This window comes from Saccopteryx bilineata, chromosome 6, assembly GCF_036850765.1.
Source record: "Saccopteryx bilineata isolate mSacBil1 chromosome 6, mSacBil1_pri_phased_curated, whole genome shotgun sequence".
NCBI classification, from domain to species: Eukaryota; Metazoa; Chordata; class Mammalia; order Chiroptera; family Emballonuridae; genus Saccopteryx; species Saccopteryx bilineata.
The window spans coordinates 130,221,145-130,237,261 of NC_089495.1; the positions used below are offsets into that span (position 1 = coordinate 130,221,145).

The 16,117-nt window shown below is 44.6% G+C and overlaps 1 protein-coding gene across 7 annotated transcripts in view; it reads right to left on the bottom strand.

Annotated features, from left to right (window-relative positions):
- Positions 1 to 9,319: 9,319 nt before the first annotated feature.
- Positions 9,320 to 16,117, bottom strand: part of PRKAG2 (protein kinase AMP-activated non-catalytic subunit gamma 2) — a 200,514-nt gene continuing 193,716 nt past the window's right edge. For all 7 annotated transcript variants that reach the window (XM_066237433.1, XM_066237432.1, XM_066237434.1 and 4 more), the window contains one exon: positions 9,320 to 10,543. In XM_066237433.1, coding sequence (XP_066093530.1) covers positions 10,481 to 10,543 — 63 coding nt within the window. In that variant the 3' untranslated portion in view covers positions 9,320 to 10,480. The remainder of the gene's footprint in view (positions 10,544 to 16,117) is intronic.

Below are 16,117 nucleotides of genomic sequence, written 5' to 3' on the forward strand. Positions count from 1 at the left end.
CACCGGTCGGGGTTGGCCGAAGACCCGCAGATGCGCCCTCAGATGCAGGCTGGCTTCAATATACGCTACTGGCCTAGACCTCCTCGTCTCCCGTCCCGGGTTCCCCCTCCCAAGGCGCCCTGACAACTGCTTTTTTCTGCTGTTGGTGCAGATCTGTTGGGTGACACCAATAAGGAATGCAGGAAGGGAGGCCTGGGGGACGCCAGGCCTGAGAAAGAAAGCGACTGGGAGATGTCCAGCCAGGGAGACGTCCATCGCGGTAGACACTCTTTGTCCTTGGGGGTCGCTAAAAAATAAATAAAAAGCAGGTGCCTGCTGCTCCAACGACGGGTGCCCCTGTTGTCATCAGGTTGTTTGACAGCGTGGACCCGCTTGCTGAGTGGGACACTTGCTTGCTGGTCAAGGCCCTTGGCCTCTTCCCAGGGAGCACAGAGAGGAAGCTGAACCACAGGACCCGATTTCAGAGGATGAAGCAGGAGAGGTGACTGTCCCATCAACGTGCCTCGTGGAGTTAGAACCCTGGAGTCAAAGCATAATCCTCTCAATGTCCAGCTCCCTTTCTCCTAGGAAAAGGGGAACGCCCAGCCCTTCTTATCTTCAGGGTCTGCAGATGGAAGCCCCAGGTGACCTGGTGGAAGCAAGCGAGCGATGGCTTTGAAAGTTCTGGGCTTGATCTCAATGGGTTTTTGCGTTCTGCTCCATAATGAGTTGAAATAGTTGAAAACTTCGGTTCTTAAAATGGACTCTCCAGGCAGAGGTATCATTTTTTACCCTGGGGATTTGGGTGCCACCTACCACAGTATTTTGAACTGAGAGTTCTAGACCCTCTGGTGAGTTGTGAGATCAGCTTCATGGGTATTTACCTTTATTTTTTAAAGATAGAACAGAACCCTTATTTTGCTCACAGTAAGGGTAAGTACTGTTTCATGACTCTTTTCGTGTTACAGATGTTTCCCATGAATATGTATTGTATCCTGAGTCCCACTGTAAAATGTATTTCTTACTGTGGCTGCCACAGAAAGTTTGAAAGCACTACCCTTGCGTGGGAATATTAGGAGTCCAGACTAAGAAGTGCAGTTCTGTAGGGCAAGTTCATTCAAGAAATGTTCCAACTGTAGCCTGACCAGGTGGTGGCGATGCGGAGGACCCAGGTTTGAGACCCTGAGGTCGCCAGCTTGAATTCGGGCTCATCTGGTTTCAGCAAAAAGCTCAGCAGCTTGGACCCAAGGTCGCTGGCTCGAGCAAGGGGTTACTCGGTCTGCTGAAGGCCCACGGTCAAGGCACATAAGAGAAAGCAATCAATGAACAAAGTGCCACAATGAAAAAACTGATGATTGATGCTTCTCATCTCTCTCTGTTCCTGCCTGTCTGTCCCTATCTATCCTTCTCTCTGACTCTCTGTCTCAAAAAAAAAAAAAGAAATGTTCCAACTGTCTGAAAGCCATTGAAGTTCAGTCAGGCCCAGGAGGTTTGAAGAGTCCTTTATTCCAGAATGTGGTTTAAGAAGTAACTAGGATTGCCCTGTCCAGTTGGCTCAACGGTCGAGCGTCAGCCCAGCATGTGGAAGTCTGGGGTTCAATTACTGGCCAGTGCACACAGGAGAAGTGCCCGTCTGCTTCTCCACCCTTCCCCCTCTCCTTTCTATCTATCTCTTCCCCACCTGCAGCCAAGGCTCCGTTGGAGCAAATTTGGCCCGGGTGCTGAGGATGGCTCCATGGCCTCCGCCTCAGGCACTAGAATGACTCCAGCTTCAACAGAGCAATGCCCCAGATGGGGAAAGCATCACCCCCTGGTGGGCATGCTGGGTGGATCCTGGTCAGGCACATGCGGGAGTCTCTTTCTCTACCTCCCTGATTCCCACTTCAAAAAAATACAAAAAAAAAAAGTGATTAGGATTATCTAGAACGCTCAGAATTGATGATATGACATCACACCATCAACCTAAAAGGACCACAGCCAGACCTTTTAGGAACAGGTGTGGGAGAAGTGGACTTGCTGCTAATTCAAAGTAGTTCTGACCCTGGCCAGGTCGCTCAGTGGATAGAGCGTCGTCCCTGCACGCCAAGGCCCAGGGCACATGTGAGAAGCAAGCAATACGTACATAAGTAAATGGAACAATTAAGTGGGAGAGTGTTGCTTCTCTCTCTGCTATTGCAGAGGTTCATTATCTAGTTAAGATGGGGTCGCAGTAGAGTAGAGGGGACCCTGATCGAATATGACTGGTGTCCTCATAAAAAAAGAAGGGACGCAGGCACACGGACACGGAGGGAAGATAAGAGGCAAGCCACATGAAGACAGAGGCAGAGATTGGAATGAAGCAGCCACAAGCCAAGGGCCACCTGGGCCACGGGAAGCTGGAAGAGGTAAGGAAGAATTCTCTCCTGGAGACCCCAGAGGAAGCATGGCCCCGCTGACACCTTGATGTTGGACTTCTGGCCTCTGGAATTTAGGGACAAACTTATGTTCTAAGCCTCCAATTTGTGGCATTTTGTTAACAGCTGCCCTGGACACCAGCCATTTTCATCTATCCACTATAAAATCATCAATACATTTTCATTAACAGTACATGTCTCCTTTCTGCTGGCCTATGGGTGACCCTGGCTTCCCCAGGCCCTCAAGCCAGAGTGCACCTGATATGAGCTTTCACTAGCAGACAGCGGGAGCACACGTGTTCCTGAGAGCTTGTGTAACACACCTAGGGTATGCTCAGGAAGAGCCAGGTGGCTAATTCCTTGCAATAAAACAGGTGATGGCTTGTGCCAGTAAGGCTTGGATGACATACAGCCTTCAGATGTGGCATTTAGTCACTGTGTTCATAAGCCATTGAGAGATGTAATTACTGTTTGAGGGACCTATTCACTGTTGGTTCCTCCTACTGTGTGAAGAGTTGTCTTGGGGTTGGAATTTCCGCCATTGATGTGCAGAAAATAAACAACTATTTTTAAAAATTACAAACTGAACTAATTGAGTTTTGCTAATATGCAAGAGTATGGATGGACCGTGGCACCCTTGTGGCCTGCATGACAGATGGTGGCGTGTCAGGACTGGTCCGAGAGGTATCTTGGTGGGATTTCGACATCAGGGAGAGGTTGGCAGTGTTGCCCTCATAGTTTTGTGCTCAGGATATCATAATGTATGGCTTTTCACACATCTGGTTGTGAGGAATTACAGAATGTGTTATGCAAGCTCTGCTACTAAACTAAATTCAAGCCCACAAAATGGTCATTGGTCTTAAAAGAATCCTTCAAAGAAACCATGAGTTAATGAGGATAAAAATTCAGTGTGAACACACTGGAGAAAAATATGGAAGACACCCCCTCGCCCTTGTGTGAGTTCTTTGCCAGCTACCTTAAAGGTCTATACGACAATCGAATCACCTCTGAAATGAAAATGACCAGAAACTTCTACAAAAAAAGAATTGACAAGAGAAGCATTTCAAATATGAATCCATATCCACTATGATCAGTGTAATTAGCCCTTGATATTAGTTAATGATACTGTAAGTATCCCTTCATAAATAGCAAGATGTTAATAACTAAGCATCCAAATCATTAGGGAAGACCTTACAAATTTTCCTGCAACTTTGTGTGTGTGTGTGTGTGTCTAACATTTCAAGCATATATAAAAGTTGAGAGGTGAGTACAACAAGCCTCACGCCTGTCACCGGCTTCAATATTTATGGAGTATCCTGCTGCATCTATACTCTACCCATGCCCCCCCCACCAGTGGATTATTTTGAAGTAAATCCCAGCCATCATACCATTTCAGTCATAAATATTTCAATATTTTCTCAGATGATTCTTTTTTAAAAAATATAACATGCTATTTTTACATCATAAACAAAACCAATGAAGGAATCAATACCACCCAGACTATTCAAATGTCTTTTCATGCTTCATAATTTTCCTTAACACTTTGTTCAGATAAGAATCCAAATAAAACCCATACAGTGCCATTGGTTCTTATTACTCTTTAAGTCTTTTATTTTTTTATTTTTTGTATGTTTCTGAAGTGAGAAGTGGTGAGGCAGAGACAGACTCCCTCATGCACCTGACCAGGATCCAAAGCGATGCTTTGCCCATCTGGGGTGTTGCTTCGCTGCAACCAGAGCCATTCTAGCTCCTGAGGTGGACGCCATGGAGCCGTCCTTAGCACCCAGGCCAACTTTGCTCCAATGGAGCCTTGGCTGCGGGAGGGGAAGAGACAGAGAAAGGAGAGGGGGAAAGGTGGAGAAGCAGATAGACGCTTCTCCTGTGTGCCCTGGCCGGGAATCAAACCTGGGATTTCCACATGCCAGGCCAACGCTCTACCACTGAGCCGACTGGCCAGGGCCAGTCTTTTATTTTTAAAAATAGACTTTATGTTTCTTTTTCAGAAGTTTTCAACATACAGAAAAATGGTGAAGATAGCAGAGAACATTCCCATACATCCTGCGCCATTTCTCCACACCCTACATCAGTGTGGTCCCTTTGTTAGAATCACTTAACCAAGGCTGTGATATACTATTATTCACTAAGGCTCCTACATTATTCACATTTCCTCAATTTCCCCCACTGTCCTTTTCCTGCTCCCAAACCTTATCCAGAATACCGTATTATGTTTATTTATCCAGAATACCAGGCTTAGGCTCCTCTTGGATGTCATCGTTTCTCAAGAGTTTTCTTGTTTTTGGTGACTTCAACCCTTTTGAGGACTGTTGGTTAAGTATTTTGTAGACTGTTTCTCAGCTGGGATCCACCGGAAGTGGTCCTCAAGTATAGTGTAGGATGCTGGGTCTTTGGAAGGAAGACCACAGAGGTAGAGAGGGATTCTCATCACATCCTATCATTCCAGTGGTTCTCAAAGTGTGCGCCAGGGTGCACTGGTACGCCCTAGGAGATTTCCAGGTGCTGCCTATGATATTCCTGAGAAATATGTGCCTGTTGGGGACCAAAAAACCAACAGGGTTTTTGGAGTTTAGATTTTGGGGGAACAGAGGTGTGGGGAATTGGCTGTAAGCTGACAGTCTGCCCAACTCTTCACCTCACTTGCCTGATTAGGTTGCAAAAGGCTGCTAAACTGTGGTGCTGGATTGTTGACACTACCCCCCATGTTCCCCGGAAAGACTGGAGGCAAGTTTCTTCTATCCTTTGTTTGGTGTAAAGTTAGATGATATGTATGGTGGGGGTTTTCTGCACTCAACACAAGAGTAAAAAGAGGAATTCTTCAATGAATTGATGAGGAAATGAGAGTTTGCCTTTCAAATATATGCCCAAACATTGAAGAAATTGCTAGGACACATCAGGCTCATGTTTCTCATAAACACAAGAATGAAAAAACACATTCGTGCGGGGACCTGCCAAATTTATGAAATCTTACTAAGAATGTATCTATATATATAAAAAGATAACTTTTTTGTCTTTTTAAATTTTTTAAACCTTTTTTTTTACAAATTCTAAGAAGCATAACTCAAAAATGTAACATAAAAATGTTTTCTAATGTCAGAATAAATTTAATTTTGTCATATTTATTTCATTTAATTACCATAAAAGAATGCTTGGACTTTTTTTCTTTAATATTTGACTTAATTATTATAACATATTTCTCAGAAATTTGTATATAGTGTGCCTACAATTATTTGTAGGATTTTAAATGTGCCCCGACTTCAAAAAGTTTGAGAACCTCTGTATCGAGCGAAAGTATTAGCATATCAGCATAACTGGTCACCGTCGACTGTCGACCTCAGTCACCTAGTTCAAGGCGTGTTTATCAGGCTTTTTCACTGGAGAGTGGCTCTTTTCCTCTTCCTTTTGGTCTTGTGCCCCTCGGAGGGAAGTTGTGTGCTTAGCCCACACAGACCAGGGCGTCGGGCTCTGCTTGTTCCCTTCTACCGGAAGAATTTCATTCCGCCTGTCTAGTGGTCTAGAAACACACTGACAATGGATTTATCTGAAAACTGTCTTTCTTTCCCTACTCTTTATTCTGAAGGAATTATAGATGAGTGAGTCCTTTCAAAAATAAGCAGAGTACTGTTCTCTGGATAGTAGTAGCATCTTACATAAATACAGCACAGTGTCAAAACCGAGACACTGAAATTGGTACAAGTTTCCGAAACTGTTCCAAGGTCACCAGTTTGCATGCATTCATTTGTGTGTACGTGTAACTTGATTCCATTTTATTACACGTGAAGATCTGTGTAACCAAAACCACAAATAAGGCACGGAGCTGTTCCATCACTACAAAGATCTCCCTCTTGCTACCTTTTTTTATTTCTCTTAGGTTTGGACAGATTCCTTTTTGCTGGATGTAGAATTTTAGGTAGACAGTGGTGTGTGGGTGTTTTAGTCCTTCAAAGATGTTCAATTTCCTTCTGGTCTCCATTTTTATTTTTCTGATGAGAATTCAGCTATCATGTTATGATTTCCTTTACGTAATATATTCCCTGTCCTGTCTACTTTAAGATTTTATTTTTTTTATATTTGGTGTTCAGAGGTTATGATGTTTATGTGTAGTTTTGCTTGTATGCTATTCGAGGTTTACTAAGCTGCTTAGACTTGTTTCTGTTTTTGATCCAATTTGGGAATCTTCCCAACCAAGATTTATTTTTTTCTGGCCCATATTCTCTTTCCACTCATTCTGTAACTCCAGTTTCACATATATTAGATAGTTTAATAGCTTTCTGCAAAAAAAAAAAAAAAAAAAAATCCTTTTATTATTTTTTACTGCCTGTTCTTTTCTAGTTTAATGATTAAAACTTTTCTGGAGAAACAGCTTTGCCTAACGTCTTTTTCAGTGCTAGGATGTCCATTTGGTTCTCTTCTATAGTTTCCATCTCTCTCCTGAAATTCTCCCATCTCTACCCAACATACCCATGTTTTCTATAGGTTCTTTAACATGATAATAGTTTTTAAACCTTTTTGTACAAATTGTAACATCTGGACCCTTCAAAGGTCTGCTTTTATTGAATGACTTGTCTCTCCATTATAGGCCAGATATTTTTGTTTCTTTTCACATCTAGTAATTTTTATTTTTATAGTGGATGTTAGGAGTTAGTTAATAACAACTCTGGATTATGTATCTTCTGAAAACTGTTGAGCTTTGTCTTAGTAATGTCATTGATAGGTTCTCAGAAACTGCAACTTTATGCAAAGTGACATATAATGAACTCAACTTTACCTTAGGCTAATTGAAATAAAGAAGAGTTAAGTTCCTATAAAATATTTCTGGACACACACACACACACAAACACCATCACCAAAATAAATATATAACCATCCCAAACACTTCTAATATTAAACATTAAAATGAATATGAGCTACACATACATTTAAGAAAGATTAATAAAAACAAGATAATTACAGTCTTTTATCCAATTTTTAGTGACCCAGGGAGTAGTAACGTGGTTGTAGTGGTGCATGCATACACACACAACCACACTCACTCAAACAGGGTCACTTTAGACATGCAAGTTCACCTCACTGCACATCTTTGGGATATGGGAGAAAACTATAGTCTCCAGGAAAAATATCCATGCAGATATAAGAACATGACAACTCCACACAGACGGTGGCCTTGGCCAGCAATCAATTTTTTTTCCTCATCAACATTATAATCAAATGACATTATTTGAGAACCTGCTATATCCAATTGTTCCAACACCACTTTTGTTGAAAAGATTCTTTCCTCCACTGCATTACCTTTGTGTGTTTGCCAACATTCAGTTGCCCATATATGGGTATGAGTGGGTCTACGTCTGGACACTCACCAGGTCTGCTGATGTAGCTGCCTATTTTTACATTGACTGTCATGATGACTGTAGCTTTATAATAAACCTTGAAATCAGATAGTTTTATCCTTCTAAACTTGTTCTTTCTTTTTCAGAGTCATGGCTAATCTAAGTCCTTTGCATTGTCATTCAAATTTTAGTATCCGCTTGTCAATTTCTATTGTACAAAAAAAAAAAGGTAGACACAACTTTTATCAGATTTACCCTAAATATTTCATATTTTGTGGTGGTATAAGTGAGACTGTAAATTTTTAAATTGTTTATTAGGAATACAATTGTTTTGAAAACCCTTTTATTTATTGATTTTAGAGAGAAAGGAAGAAAGAGAAACATCAATTTGTTGTCCTACTTATTTAGGCATTTGTTGGTTGATTTTTGTATGTGCCCTGACGAGGAATTGAACCTACAATGTTCGCCTATCGGGATGAAGTTCTAACCAACTGAGCTACCAGGCCAAGGCTCCAGTTGATTTTTTTTTAATTAAGTGAGAGTTAGGGAGGCAGAGACAGACTCCCACATGCACCCTGACTAGGATCCACCTGGCAAGCCCCCTACAGCAGCAGTTCTCAACTTGTGGGTCGCGACCCCAGTGGGGTTGCCTAAAGCCATCGGAAAATACATAATGCAGATCAGGTATTTACATTCCGAATCATAACTGTAGCAAAATTACAGTTATGAAGTAGCCACCAAAATTATTTTTTGGTTTGGGGTCACCACAACATGAGGAACTGTATTGCGGGGTCACGGCATTAGAAAGGTTGAGAACCACTGCCCTACTGGATGATGCTTTGTCCATCTGGGGCTGCTGCTCCATTTCTTGGCAACTGAGCTACTATATTTTAGTGCCTGAGGCGAGACCATGAAGCCATCCTCAGCGCCTGGGGCCAATGTGCTTGAACCAATCAAGCCATGGATGCGGGAAGGGAAGAGAGAGGGAAAGGGAGAGGGAGAGGAGAGAGGTACGGAGAGGAGAGAGGAGAGAGTGGAGAAGCAGGTGGTTGTTTCTCCTGTGTGCCTGGACTGGGAATCTAACTGGGGACATCCACACGCTGGGTTGACACTTTACCACTGAGCCAACCTCAGTTGCATTTTTCAACCAAAAAAATCTAATCTCATTCCATGGTTCAAAAACCATCCACAGCCCCATGACCAATGGAATCAAACCCCATCTCCTCTCAGCCCTTTGGTAAAACGCCGCCCCCTGCACACCTGCCCACCAACCTGAGCTGGTGCCCCCCTCCCTTCTCACCTAGAGACAGCCAACTCCTCTCTCAAGACCCACATCAACATCACTTCCAGTGTAAGAAGGCTCCCTTGGTTCTCCTCACCCCACACACAGGTGCTCCCCGTCTCTGCTCCATCCCGCCTCCTCCCTACCCAGACAACCTGTCATGCTCACAATCTGATGACTCAGCAAAAAGGGACAGGAGAACCCACGTTCTCCTTTATTGGGGGAGAAACGTCTAAGGATGGAAACTGCACGTCGAATGTTAATGAGCATACGCTGACATACACAATATTTCAAAGAACATCTTTAACAAAATAGTAGATAGGAAGATTTATTTTAATTTTTTTCAATCTGAAAAAACAAACCCCAAAACAAAAAAACCAAACTATACTCTCTCTCTCTCTCTCTCTCACACACACACACACACACACACACACACACACACACACACAGTGTTGACATGTTCAGAGAGCACTTACATTAAGAAACGACGTGTTTCTCTTCAGTCATCCGACAATACAGCATATTGTCACAGTAAGATTTACAAAAACAGTCGCACCAGCAGCCATAGACACCATGATTTTACATTTCAATGCACAACAGAAAATAGAATTCTTCCCGGCACTTTTGTTTCCACATAACTGCCCCCACCCCATCCCATCTCCAGCCCGGCAGGTTTCTGCATACATGTTCAGGAACGTTGGCTTGTAAAACCCATCGGCAGCTGTTCTGAGGATCCATATCCTTGCCAGACCTTCCCCAACTCAATGAGACCTCTGCCCACGGAACAGTTAACAGCCTGTGTTTTACCGAGGGGCCACGGTCACGTGTCCCCACCAACAGATGTGTGTAAAAAAAGAAAAAAATGGCATGTGTGGGAAAATAAAAGCTGTGGTCGGTCGAGCAGTTGCGTTTACACAAAGAGGTGGGAACACGTAAACGCAGAACTGTCCAGCTCGTTTTAAAAAGTGGGGGTGGATGTCCCGATGAACAAGGGTCCGACAGAGCTAATGAGAACGAGAATGAACGGATTTGGTAAAGGCCCCAAAGACTCACACCCCAGCGGTGCCTTGTCCTCACAGGCACACGCTCTGGCTGCTACGAGCAGTGGTGACGGCCTGGCGATCTGACAGAGCGCACTGGGTCTGGAACATGCCACACGCTCCCGGCCTTGTGTCGCGTCACCTGCCCCATACACTAGTGAGTTCTTGGAAATGAAAAATAATCAACATTTTGGGACACAGTGCACTTTAATGACAGACAGCATCGGAAACCTTTCAGACTAAGGTCCAAAAACAGCCTTGTAATGCCAAGCCTGACTTCAAACACATTACAATCGTTGGTTTTTTTTGTTTTAATACTTAGATTCAACATCACTTGGAAAAAAATAACCCATCGCTAAACCTTGCTATACATTCTTGGTCATCTCCCTCTCTCCGAAGGCGGTCAGTGTTCATGAGGCAAAGTGTGACCCAGAGGCTTATAGTTCAAGTCTTACAAGGGCTCCATTCACCGTGGTCATTCTGTTTCTGGCTCCTCCTGTTTGGCACCTGTCAGAAGAGGGAGAATGAATTGTTTTTCAAAGCGACATCAAAATCCACGGCAGCTGTGTGTGCTCTCCCTGATTGTGGCATGGTCGCCTATGTCGGAGGTCTCCGCATACCTGGCAGTGAGTGGTTCAGCAGAGGATGGACAGGACACTATGGAAGTGGGTTCCAGCCTCCCCATCCCAACCCACCATTACTGCAGCATACTTTAAGATTTTATTTATTCATTTAGAGAAGAGGGAAAGAGAGAGAGAGAAGTGAGGGAGGAGGAGGAAGCATCAACTCCCATATGTGCCTTGACTGGGTAGCCCAGGGTTTCGAACTGATGACCTGAGTTCCATCCAGGTCGATGCTTTATCCACTGCGCCACCATAGACCAGGGTACTGCAGCAAGCTTTTAATCTGTATTGGATATTATAATTGTAAATGCACAAGGTTAAATTCAAAAAAAGGTTATGGGGCTAAAGAATTTTAAAAGAAACACATATTTACATTTTTCAGTAAAGATGTAGAGTACTTTCACCGTTCATATAAAAGTGTGAAAACAAACAAACATTGAACATGTTTGAGGACAGTTGTGTATAACACCAACTTGATCTGGCCGGGATATTTCAAAACAGGTTAATAGGGAGAGCAACCGTTTATCTCATCACTGTAGCTCCTGGCCTGTTTTTCCACCAGACACTTCATTTTTTTTTAAATTTTTCCAAAGTGAGAAGCGGAGAGTCAGACTCCTGAATGTGCCCGACTGGGATCCACCCGGCTTGCCCACCAAGGGGTGATGCTCTGCCCATCTGGGGTGTTGCTCCGTTGCAACTGGAGCCATTCTAGCACCTGAGGTGGAGGACATAGAGCCATCTTCAGCACCTGGGCCAACTTGCTCCAATGGAGCCTTGGCTGCGGGAGGGGAAGAGAGAAATAAAGAGAAAGGAGAAAGGAAGGGTGGAGTAGTAGATGGGCACTTCTCCTGTGTGTCCTGGCCGGGAATCGAACCTGGGACTTTCACATGCCGGGCCGACGCTCTACTGCTGAGCCAACTGGCCAGGGCTTAGCTACCAAAATTCTGTGGCATACCCAAAAAACAATTTTTTTTGCCCATCTGACAAAACAAAACAAAACAAATATATAATTTTGATTTATTCACATCGGACATCTATTGTCATGTTGGCTGTTGCCTTCTTTTAAAAAATTTATTTACTGATTTTTAGCGAGAGTAAGGAAAGGGGGAAGAGAGAGAGACACACACAAAGACAGAGACAGAGAGAGACAGGAACACTGAGATTTTTCTGTAGTGCTCTGACTGGGGATCGAACCAGCAACCTCTGCGCTGACAACGGGAAAGGAGGTCCAGGCCCCTGACTAAACATTTAAAAATTCTGTGGCACTGCTGTTGAAAATGGCTGTTACACAGAGTTCTAATTCAGCTACCCCTATCTGTAGACCATCACCTCTGCAGAAACAGATCTATTTCAAGTCACAGCTATAGAGTAATGGGTCATTCTCTGCAGAGAAACATGACTCAGGAGTTTTTGGGATTTCAAATTTGGAAGGAAATTTAAATTCATCCAGCCCAACTTTCCAATAATTTGCTACTCAAAGGCACAGAAAGGATAAAGGTAAGGTGACCAATCGTCTTCCTTTTAGGGAGGACAGTCCTTCTTTTGTAAGTTCCGTCCTCCCTGGAAAAGTGTCCTCCTACATGTCCTCCTTTTCGATATTAGATTAATCTGTAAATGTCCATATTTAATTGATGCAGAGTCAATCTATTGCATGTGATGTGACATATTTGTATCTAAATGGGTATTTTTTTCTTACAATTATTATTAAAAATTAGTAGGCAGGTGAGCATAATTACAATATAAAATAATACAAATGTTTTTATTATGCATTTATCATATTATAGTGTATTACTATTGCAATGAATAAAATGTTTTATTTACGATATTGTTTTCTTCAATTTATTTTTGTCCTCCCTTTCATTGTAAAAAAGTTGGTCACCTTAATAAAGGGTGTGTTTACTCCGAGCCTGCCACGCATAGAGACTCTTGGCCGTAGGGACAGACCAGCACCCTGCTCCCTGGGAAAATGATGTGCCATGGCCCAGGGCCGGGGCCTGAAAAAGGGGTATCTTTTTCTGAAGGTGCTGGATCACGATGTGCCTGTGTGTGTTCTTCTGCCTAGAGAGGGGGCCTCTTCCTAAGGGGCAGGGAGAAGCTGTTTGCTCTCCGGGCTGGGCTAGTCCCACTCACCGGCTGGATGCAGTCTGTGAGGGTTGCCCCCCTGCCCCCCCAACACCCCCCCAGAGTTATGTGCTCAGGGTAAAGGCGCACGAATGCCATGAACAAGTGAGGAGCCCCGAGGAGCCACTGTGCCACCTCACCCGCAGCTGTTGTCAAGTACCAAAAGCTACAGAATCGATATTAATATTTTAAGAGGCTTAAAGAACATTTTATTAATTTGGGTTAAGGTGTGCAGAGAAATTTTGTGAATAATCTCTGTACTGTGTGACTGGCATAAAACCAGGATGGCGGCCCTGGCCGGTTGGCTCAGTGGTAGAGTGTCGGCCTGGCGTGCAGAAGTCCTGGGTTCGATTTCCGGCCAGGGCACACAGGAGAAGCGCCCATCTGCTTCTCCACCCCTCCCCCTCTCCTTCCTCTCTGTCTCTCTCTTCCCCTCCCGCAGCCGAGGCTCCATTGGAGCAAAGATGGCCCAGGCGCTGGGGATGGCTCCTTGGCCTCTGCCCCAGGCGCTAGAGTAGCTCTGGTCGCAACAGAGCTACGCCCCCTGGTGGGCAGAGCGTCGCCCCTGGTGGGCGTGCCGGGTGGATCCCGATCGGGCGCATGCGGGAGTCTGTCTGACTGTCTCTCCCCGTTTCCAGCTTCAGAAAAATACCAAAAAACAAAACAAAACAAAACAAAACAAAAAAACCCAGGATGGCCCTTGGCATTGTATTGTAAATGCAAAGGGAAGGAAAACATGGATTCCCTGACATTCTACCACACCTGTGGGGAAAGGGGTGAATGGCTAGCCAGGTGCAGGAAGAGAAAAGCCATAAACCTTTTCTTATAGTAATGAGCCATTTGCGGGCATTTGTCCCCACGGAAACTACCTCTCCCATATGTATGCATATATGAGGTCTACCGGAAAGTTCTGTCCGTTTCTATCATAAGTTTCGACACGTAAGCACATGTTTATTTGGCACATGTGTACCTCTCTATTTTTATCACTTAATGTATACATACTGACGTAGCAAATTAACTAAAACAAAGTTGATTCACGTTAGTCTTATGTGTGAAGCAATAGTGTACCCATGGCTACTGATAAAGTTCATTTACGCCACTTTATTGTATACGAATTTCAACAAGGAAGAAATGCTACAGAAGCATGTGGAAATTTATTGAACGTATTTGGTGAAGGTACAGTTTCTGATAGGACATGCAGAAGATGGTGCGAAAAATTCGAAACAGGTGATTTCGACCTTTCTGATAAGCCACATTCTGGGCGACCATCTTTGATCGATGACGATGTTAAGACCATGTTGGAGCAAGATCCTTTATTGACAACATCGGAGATCGCAGAAAGGCTTAATTCAGCTCAGCAAACCATTTCGGACCATATTCGGAAGATAGAATTGGTGTAGAAATATTCAAGATGGGTGCCACATGAATTAAGTCAGAAGAATTTGTATTTTGTTTTATTCCAAAAATGGACAACTTCCCGGTAGACCTTATAGTTAATGTGTGTGACTCTGGACAAAGAGATGGCAGATAAACATTAGAAAATATAGGAATGTCTCTTAATATGTAAAGAGACATCTTTCTATCATTGTGTTGACTTATAAATTTTGTTTTCTCCAAAATGATGTATGGCTTGCAAATTGAACATGGTCCTATCATGTTAAAGGGCATATGACTATAACCAGTAATGGTAAAGGGCACCTAATTGCAATTTTTGCTTCTATAATTCCCACTTGCAAAACTATAAAAACTAAGTAGAACAAAGGGCCGGCACGCTGTCCCTCAGATTTCTGTTGGAGTTGCTGCTGCTTGGCCAAGCTAGACAATAAAGCTTTGGTGTGTAATCGACGGATTTTGTTCGTATCTTCAATGTTTCGAGTCCCTCTGGATTAGGCTTAACATTTTGGGGGCTCATCCAGGATCGAGGGGCCGCCGTTGGTCTGCACACCGGAGCTTTCTTGTTCAACCCCGGGTAAGTAAAACAAGGTGCCAACTGTGTGCCACGTGAGCCCTGGCTGACAAGCCGGGAAGGGGCCGGTGGCCGTCTCCCCTCGGACGCAAGGTTAGGAGATTTGGGGGGCATCCCGCTTTTAGGGAACCCCATTTGAGTTTAGATATTCGAGCTCAAGGAAGAGTGGCACCTGTTTGTCTATCTGTTTTTCCTGTTTGTCTATCTGTTTTTTTCACTGCATTCGTCTTGGTCCTATTCTCCCCATAGCCAGACATGGGTGGCAGAAGCAGCAAAAGTCTGCAGTCCCCCCTTGAATGTATGATTTCTCATTTTAAATTGGCTTATGTTCCACAGGAGCTGGCAGTGGCCATGCGGGCAGCGCCCTGAGCCCATCCTACGCCTGCGGGCCCAGCCGAACAGGGGGGTGCTTGGGGATGCCCCAGCGGCCTGGAGCACCGGCAGCGGCAGCCGTGCGCTGAGGTCGGCGGTGCCCCCAGAACCGCAACTGTCAGGAGCTGCTACTGCCGCTAACGTCCATGGCCTACACACCAGGTGGGGGTGTTTTTGTGTATGTGCCTTTCACCACTTCTGACCTGTACAACTGGAAGCACCAAAACCCTTCTTTTGACGAGAAACCCTAAGCATTAACTGCCCTTCTTGAGTCTATTTTTCACACACATAGACCAACATGGGGCGACTGCCAGCAGTTGTTGCAGGTTCTGTTCACAACGGAGCAGCGGGAGTGTATTCGTGCCAAAACAAGACGAGCTTTCCTGGTGGGCCAGGAAGCCCCAGATACCCTGGCGGGGCGGGCAGCCCTGGAAACGGCACCCTCTACTGAGAGACCTAACTGAGACCCTAATGACGGAGGCGGTAGGGATGTGCTCACAACTTACCGCCGGTATCTCTTGGTCGGGATGCGGGCGGCAGCTTGCAAACCCACAAACTTGACCAAAGTAAGTGAAGTAACGCAGGGACCGCAGGAATCCCCTGCCACATTCTTAGAGCGGCTACTAGAGGCATACCGCACCTGGACTCCCATCAATCCCGATGCGGAACCCAATAGGCGTGCAATTAACCTAGCATTTGTTACCCAGTTGGCCCCAGACATTAGAAAAAAGTTACAGAAATTAGAGGGATTTGATGGGGGAACTAGGGAAAAATTAGTAAGCATAGCCACTCGGGTGTATAACAATAGGGACACTGAAGCAATAAAAGCAGCGAAAGAGACAAGCTGGTCCCTAGTGATGGCCCTACAAGAACAAGGGATTGTAACAAAGCAGGGCAGCGGAAAGCAGCGTAGCCGCGGGAAAACGCATAACCGCCGAGAGCCCCTAGGAAAGGATCAATGTGCCTACTGCCGCGAGCACGAGCACGGCCACTTCAAGC